This window comes from Lepidothrix coronata, unplaced genomic scaffold (genome assembly GCF_001604755.1).
Source record: "Lepidothrix coronata isolate B3197 unplaced genomic scaffold, Lepidothrix_coronata-1.0 Scaffold133, whole genome shotgun sequence".
Taxonomy (NCBI): Eukaryota; Metazoa; Chordata; class Aves; order Passeriformes; family Pipridae; genus Lepidothrix; species Lepidothrix coronata.
Window position 1 is genome coordinate 1 of NW_016690313.1, and position 8,208 is coordinate 8,208.

Genomic DNA, 8,208 nt, shown 5'->3' on the forward strand with positions numbered 1-8,208 from the left:
TCTGCTTGGAGTCGGCTGCAGGAAATACAGACAGAAAACGGATCTGTAGGCAGACATAGCAGGGCACTGGCTGCTGGGAAAGCTCATCCAAACCCTTTATCCTCCTGGCATTTCTGTAAAACCCCTTAGTTGTTCCCAGTTGCTCTATGAGGGCAGAGGTTCCGTATGCTGGGCTGGTTCAGCAACTCCTCTTTAATTGGGGTAAAACCCAGCCTCAGTTACACCTCTAGTTCATCAATTCCAGGACCCTTGGAGGGATTCAGGATCCCTGGCCTGGCAGGACAAACAGCAACCAGGTCAGGAAGAGGCAAAGGGAAAAGCTGCGGTACCAGCAGGGCTTACACCCCACTGCCTTCTGTCACCCACCTGCTTAAGCTTAGCAGACGGCACTTGGAATTATTCTGCTTTTTTAACAATAAAGGAAACTTCTCATAGCCAAGGAAAGGCTGATATTGCCTAACTTGGCAAAGGCAGGAAGGTAGGATTTGCAGGAAACATTGAGACAGCAGCCCTGTGCCCCAGGACAGAAAGCCTGTGAGCTTTGGCTTTCACGTGCAGTGTGTGGCGCAGCCTGGGCACTCTTGGGTGGATTTGGTGGGCCAGCCTGGGAACACCACGGGCAGCAAGAGCTTTCTGTCATGGTCCCTTTGCTCTGAGAGGAATCTTCGTCCGTACGCCATTTGGGCAGTGGTACTGGCAGCTGGAGCTGCCAAAAGCCAAAAGCCCTTCTACCCAGCAAACAAGACTGCAACCTTTGGCTCTCGGGTGGATTTGGTGGGCCAGCCTGGGCACTCCACGGGCAGCAAGAGTTTTCTGTCCTGGCCCCTTTGCTCTGGGAGGAATCTTCGTCCGTACGCCATTTGGGCAGTGGCACTGGCAGCTGGAGCTGCCAAAAGCCCTTGTCCCCAGCAAACAAGCCTGCAACCTTTGGCTCTCGGGTGGATTTGGTGGGCCAGCCTGGGCACTCCCCAGGCAGCAAGAGCTTTCTGTCCTGGCACCTTCTGTCTTGGCGGAATTTTTCGTCCGTGTTAAATTTTTGGAGCCCAAGTTGCCATTACAGCAGAGGATTCCTCAAATTCAACAACAGTCCTTTTCCACAAGTAAGAAAGCACTTACCTTTGTGGTTTGTGTTGCAATTAGTTGGACAGCCTGGGTACTCTGTGCACAGGAACTACTTTCTATCCTGGTATCTTGTATCTGGGAAGTAGCCTCATCCATATTCAATTTTTTTTGCTGGACTACCTATTTCAGCTCTATGATTTCTGCAAGCAAACATCAGTCTTTTTTGTCTGTAAAGAAAACCCTTACCTTCATTGTTTCTGTTACAATTTCTGGGTTAGCTTAGACACTCTGTGGTCAGCAAACGCTTTGTGTACTGGTATCTCATCAGAATAGCTCAGCTCAGCTGCTTTTGAAGAGTTTCTGAGGTAACCAGGAGAGGAGTTGAGGTTCTTCCTTTGAGATTTATACTCCATAGAGAAGCTTCTCCCAGCTCAGCCCAGCTCAACCCAGCTGCACTGCAAGCTCTAATCATCTGATCATTGAATGAAGCTGAGGGCATTTGTGGGAGATTTAAACTGCAGGGAAAAAGTACTCCCAGCTCAGCCCAGCTGCCTTGCGAGGCCTAATCAGCTCACAAGAAGATGGTGTCCACGTTGTTACTGGGTGATATAAACTGCTCCAATAGGAGTAAGCAAGCAAGGGTGTGGCATGTAAGTGAGGCTGTGGCAGGGCATTCTGGGCAGCAAGTCACCAAGGCAGGGAGAGCAGAAAAGCCACAGCCGCTCTCCCTCCCTTCCTCTTTCCCAGCTCTCTTTCATGGCCTATGAGGTAGGTCTATGGTGGACAAACCTTTTCTGGTGTAAATCTGGTAATATAGGTGGAAACTTTCAATACCAGAATGAGGGCAGTTCAACACTGGAAAGAAAGTTGTTACCACGAGTCTGTTATCTTCAGCTGGAGGAACATTCTTGCTATTCCGTGTGCAGCAAAAGCCTTCAGTGGTGGCACTTTTTCCCTGGGAGGAATCTTCATTTTTATTAAATAATGGGGATGTGGAACCCCAATCCCAAGGCGGGGCTGAGAAAAACAAAGAGCAGAATTTTACCCCAGTAAGGAAATTGTGGAACCTTTGACTCTGTGGTGAAGGTGCTGGAGCAGACTGGGCACTCTGGGGGTAGCAAAACTTTTCCGTGCTGGAACCTTTTATCTGGGAGGAATCTTAATTTGTCTCAGTTTTCAAGAAGGGGGACCGGCAATTGGAGCACAGGGCTGAACATAGTGTACAGCAGATCTTTGCCCCAGGACAGAAAGCTTGTGAGGTTTGGCTTTCAGGTGCAGTGTGTGGCGCAGCCTGGGCACTCCGTGGGCAGCCAGGGCTTTCTGTGCTGGCACCTTTTCCCTGCGAGGAATCTTCATTTGTATCGGTTTTGGGGCTCGGGGGCAGGTAGTGGCCCTGCCTGGGCACTCCTTGAGTAGCAAGAGGTTTCTCTCATGGCACGTTTCGTCTGGGTGGAATCTTCGTCCATGTGCAACTTTGGGAGTCGGGCTGGTATTTTCTGCACAGAGATGAGAAAAGCAAAGAATAGCCCTTATCCCCAGGACAGAAAGCATGTAAGATTTGACTTTCTGGTGCTGTTAGGGGGCCAGCTTGGACACTCCATGTGCAGCAAGAGCTTTCTGTGCTGGCACCTTTGGTCTGGGAGCAATCTTCGTCCCTACGGAATTTTGGGAGTCAGGCTGATGGTTGCATTGCTGGGCTGAAAAAAGCAAACAGCCCTTATTCCCAGGACAGAAAGCCTGCAACCTTTGGCTTTCTGGTGCAGTTGGTCGGCCAGCCTGGGCACTCCATTGGTACTAAGAACTTTCTCTCCTCGCACCCTTGTTCTCGGAGGAATCTTTGTCCATATTCAATTTTTGGAGCTGGACTGCCTATGTCTGCTCTAGGATTCCTGCAAGTGAACAACAGCCCTTTTCCCCTGGAAAGAAAGCCCTTACCTCATGGTTTCAGGTGCTGTTTGTGGGCCAGCTTGGACACTTCATGGCCAGCACGAGCTTTCTCTTGTGGTACTTTTGGTCTGGGAGCAATCTTCTTCCATAGTCAATTTTGGGAGACACACTGCCTATTTCGCCTCTTGGATTCCTTCAAGCAAACAACAGCTCTTTTCTCCTGGAAAGAAAGCCCTTATGTTCATGGTTCCTTGGGCAGTCGTTGGGCCAGCCTGGGTATTCCATAGGTATCAAGAACTTTCTCTCCTGGCACCTTTTGTCTGGTAGTAATCTTCGTCCGTGTTCAGTTTTGGGATTCAGAGTGGTAATGTCGTCACAAGGCTGAAAAAACAGGACAAGAGCCATTTTCCGCAGGAAAGAAGCCGCTAACCTTTGTGTTTTAGGTGCAGTTGATGGGTAAGGCTGGGCACTCCATGGGCAGCAAGAGCTTTCTGTCCCAGCATCTGAGCAGACCAGCTCAGCCTAGCTCTCCTGGAAGACCTAATGAGATGACCAGGGACAGAGCCGAGCTTGTTGGTGGGAGATTCATACTGCATGGAGAAGCTCCTCTCCACTCAGCCCAGCTGAGCCCAGGTGAGCCCACGTGGTCCTCACTGCTTCTCTTACCCCGGGCGTGAGGCCTCGAGCTGCTCCCCGGAGATGACACGGCTTCAGAAGGAAGGGAAGGAACAGCCCCATTCCAAAAGAACTTCTGGGCTGAGCAGAAGGAATTGGCAACTGAGGAGTTGTTCCAAGCTTAACTGTTGCATGCTCATGATTTGCTCTCATGCCATCAGGGAGGAAGCTCCAGATCAGCTCTGTCAAATGGGCCAACTGACACGAAGTTACAAACCAGGGGACTTCTGTGTTAGGCCCAAATTTAAGTAACAGCTGATTGGAAAGTGTCTTTGTTCAGCATTTCTTAGCCAAAAAACTGGATACTTATGTTACCCTTGCTTTAACGAAAGCATTCAGAAACTTGGCTTATTCTGTTACTACCTTAACAGAAACTTACATTGTAAAGGCCAACAAAAATTTACTGAACAATGGAATTATTGCTCTTATTTTTACATTGTAGAGGCCGATAGAAAACTGCTGCACATTGGAGCATTACTGCTGTTAATTTTTTACACTATGAAGGCCGGTGGAAAATTCACTGAGCAATGGCTACAGCAAAGCCTCCCGGTTTCCGAGGCCCTCCCAGGGAACGGGGAACCCCCTCAGGTACGCGTCCGGGGCGGGCGCCGGGGCTCCATGCTGCCCCTGCCGCCCGTGAGGGAGAGAGAGAGAAAGACAGGGAGCAAAACAGGGCTGGGAGGGAGCGAATAAGGAAGTCCGGGCAGCGCTTCCCTCATGGCCGCCCCCTCTGCGGCCTCTTCCGCCCGCCTCCGCGCGCGGCGATAACGCACTTCCGCCCCCGCCCCCGGCCCGCAGGCGCCGCCGCCATTTTGCCGCTCAGTCGCTGCTGGGTCCGGGCGCGGCGGGAGCAGCTCCTGAAAGGAGGTTTGTTTGACCTCGCTCGGGGCCCTCCGCGCCTCAAGACCGGCTTGTAGTGCGACATGTCCGGAGAGGGGAGCGCCGGCGACCAGGTGAGCGGGGAGCTGGGTGAGCTCAGCCGACCAGGGGAGCGGGGAGCTGGGTGAGCTCAGCCGACCAGGGGAGCGGGGCGGCGCGGGGCCCAGGGGAGCGAGGGAGCCTCGCTTATTTCTAGTCCTTGAGCGCACCTCGCTCGAGAGGAAAATTCCGACCCGGATAAGCTTTTTACGCTGATAATTTGCTGTGTTTGGTGAAGCGAGCGCTTGCCGTTTAATGAACGAGGCCTCTTTAACGACACCACCTTCTTCCGGGAAAAAGCGTTATTAAAACGCGTTTAAATTAGAAAAAAAATTATTAAAATACACTTATTTGATTCCGAGACTTCTTTATTGTACGGCACAGATTTCCTCTAGCGTGAAAATAGCTGCCGTTTTAGTGGAATTTGACCTGTTTTTTGTTTTTTTTTTAACAGACTAAAATACGTATTTACCATGACTTGTTATTTTTACAGGGAGGTGCAGTCGGGGTGTTGTACATAATCTGGTTTAGTCTTATGTTACTGTGTACTGTCTCCTACTTGCTGGCAGATTTTTTCCAAACTGGCTGCTTTTTTTTTTTTTTTTGGTAGTTGGGATTAGGTTTAAAATCGGTGTCAGTTGGAGAGGTGGGGGTGGAAGTTCCTGGCGGAGGGAGGAGTGATTGATAACACAGTCACGTGCCTTAGTGGCCACGGTAGCCTTGAAAAACACTTCAAGTTAAAGCTGATGACTCAGTGCTTCTTTAGGAAGCGCTTTTTTTTTTTTTTTTTTTGAAGAACGTAATTTTCTTTACAAAACCAGGTTAATTTTCGCGTGTTTGGGCCTTTACCCCGAAAGGCTGGGGGTGTAAATTTTACGAAATCACCAATCCGGTGGAGGGGGTGGGTGGGTGTAGGAAAGACAAACGCACACAGTGTAAAATATCCGGGTTTGGCCTCATTGGGAGAATATCCCCAAAATTGCTAGCCTTTGTACTCCAAGCTGATCAGGTTAGTAAGTGTACTTTGGAGTATGTTTTTGAGTAGGAGATTCTTCAGGATGGTTCATTTCATGGCTGCAAAGAAGTAAGAATATGCTACAGCAAAGTTCTGTTAATCCTGGTGTGTAATGTTTCACATTTAATCTTCACATTCCTATATATATATATATATATAAAATAATGGATGTTTTATTGCACAGTTGAGCTGTTGGTCAAAGCAGTGTGTGTGTGTTTCTGTAGCTTGTAACGCCTTACTATTTAACTTAAACAATGCTGGCTTAAGGTTTTATTTTGTTTTGCAAGGGAGTGTTTGATATGCAAGAAAAGGCTGAATTACTGTCTGTAGAGTGAAGTAAAAGTTATTCTGTGAAGTAACAGCTGCAGCGTTGCTGTGCCACGTCACAGATGGGTCTAGCATTCAAAAAACTAAATGTTTATTTGCAGCCCACAAGAGCACCTGGTTTAACATATGACTTAGGGGTTGGTCCATGTTAAGGTTCATCTTTTTTGCCCGCTGTGATTACTGTGTTCACGTTGGGTGCACTTTAAATAAAAATAAAATATAAAGCTTTTGTAGACTGGGTTAATTTTTGTTGTCCTTTTTTTGCTGCTTCATCCTCTTTATGATGGATTTGATTTCCTACAAGTCTCTAATTTTGTTATAGTCACTTTTCTCCCTTCCATCAGGTTTCTTCAGCTTCAATAGCTTGTCCTCCACAGCCTTTTTTTCTTACCTGACAGACTTCTGTCTCTGACTCTGAATGTTACAACAAGCCACAACTTGATCTCTGTGCTTTTAGCAACACTGCCATGGAGTTTCCAGCACCAGAAGCTCCCACTCATCCCGTGGTGTAGGAGAGAGGTCCCTTCAGTGAGCAGGGTGCCAACCTGGCTGTGGATGTGCAGGGCATGGGAGACCCAAATCCACCTGTCTGTGGGAAAAGGAGCAGCAGAGCCCTGTGAGTGGGGCAGTTGTGCCTTGGCCTTGCCCCACCCAGCAGCTGCTGTGGGGCACTCTGACTTAGCAAACACAGTGTTCTTAGGGCTGTAAATGTGCCCTTCTGTGGGAGGCTGAAGCTGGGCAGAGGTTGGGTTGCACCTGGCTTTCCTGTTTCAGGTTTCATTTTCTGCTTCCCTGAGCAGCTCCTGAGGTTTTGGGTGCCATTTTCATTGGCAGTCACACGGATCAGTGTGAAGGGGGCACTACGAAGTTCTTTTGCATCTGTCTTGTGCATAAGATGGAAATGTGGTAGTTCATGATGCAGGTTTAAAGCTCTTTAACAAGTCAGTGTTTGACTCACTGACCTGCAAGGGAGTCTGTGTCTTGCTTCCCAGAGCTCAGCTTTTGGAGGGGACTTCCAAAGGCAGCCAGGGGAATAACAGATTGTCCTGCTGTCTCCAGCAAATACAGGGCTCTGGCAGTGTAAAAGGAAGGACAGAGGTGAATGTTGGATGTGGGGAGGGCAGGAGAGTAAAGGTATTACAGGGTTTAAGAACTAGGTGGGCTTTAGGAGGCTTTATTGTACTGGGGGCAGCGCAGCTGAAATGTGGCCTTACTGCATTTAGGCCAAGTTTAGCACCAGGAATTGTTGTGCTGCTTTCCTGGGTGGATCAGGAGCCTGAGCTGTTTTATGTAGGTTGTCTCCTCCTTACATTGTTATTGTGGGGCCTCTGGTGGTCTAGTGGTTAGGGTGCAGGACTCTCACCGCTCTGACCCGGGTTCCATTCCCAGCCCCCTGGGCAGATGGAGCTCGTTAGCCTTGTAAGGCCATCCATCTAAGAGAAGGTCACTCTAAACAAAACCTATGTCCTGGGGACCTCAGCTCGTTAGCCTTGTAAGGCAATCCATCTAAGAGAAGGTCACTCTAAACAAACCTATGTCCTGAGACCCTCACTGCCACTGTCCAAGCTTGCTCGGCCCCGGCAGATGAACCTCAGGATTAAAGGGTGGGCTCAGTTCAGCGCACGCTGGGTCTCACCTAAAAAATCCACTGCGCAGGCTCGAAAGGTTAATGACCTTTCCCAAATCTTCGCTCCGAAGACTGGCCATTACATTGTTATTGTAGAACAAGATGGAGCTGCAGCCATCACTATTCTAGTAGATTTTAAATTCTTGCACTGTGTTAACTGTGCTGGATCCAACTTCATTCTGCAGAACCAGTTGAATGGTGTCAGGACTTAAAATCTGTTAGGCCCCTGCCAGACATGATGTTTAACAAACCAGACTTTTCCAGGGTCAGTTTTTGGAATAGCAAACACTCAGCCCTCTCTATATCATAGACATGTACGTTTGTAGACTGGAAGGCTGCATCTGCCACTGTTGGCCAGCAAGTTCCCTGACAAGCTGTTCCCAGTCTTGTGTCAAGCTTACAAAGAGCACATGCTTGCACCTCTGTCTGTCCTTACATTTTTTGGACCTTAATGTACACATCTAGTTCCATTTCAATCGTGGCTGTTCCATGTACTCTCTAACAAGACCTAAAGTCATTGTGCTTTCTTCCTCTTTTTACCATGGCACAAACACTTTTTTTCCCCACTTAATATATATTTGCCAGGCATCAGTTTTATCTGAAGACGATGCAACGTTTGCTTTACCTCTGCACTAGTGGCCTTCTAATCTTTTAAGGCTGGAACACACATTTCAAACTTGCTGTGACTGTTTCCAAG

General features: G+C 48.7%; 1 protein-coding gene across 1 annotated transcript in view; it reads left to right on the top strand.

The window, feature by feature from the left end:
• The first annotated feature begins 4,412 nt into the window (after window positions 1–4,412).
• Window positions 4,413–8,208, top strand: part of CSTF3 (cleavage stimulation factor subunit 3) — a 49,127-nt gene continuing 45,331 nt past the window's right edge. Inside the window, exon 1 of the mRNA XM_017826976.1 lies at window positions 4,413–4,577. Coding sequence (XP_017682465.1) covers window positions 4,548–4,577 — 30 coding nt within the window. The 5' untranslated portion in view covers window positions 4,413–4,547. The remainder of the gene's footprint in view (window positions 4,578–8,208) is intronic.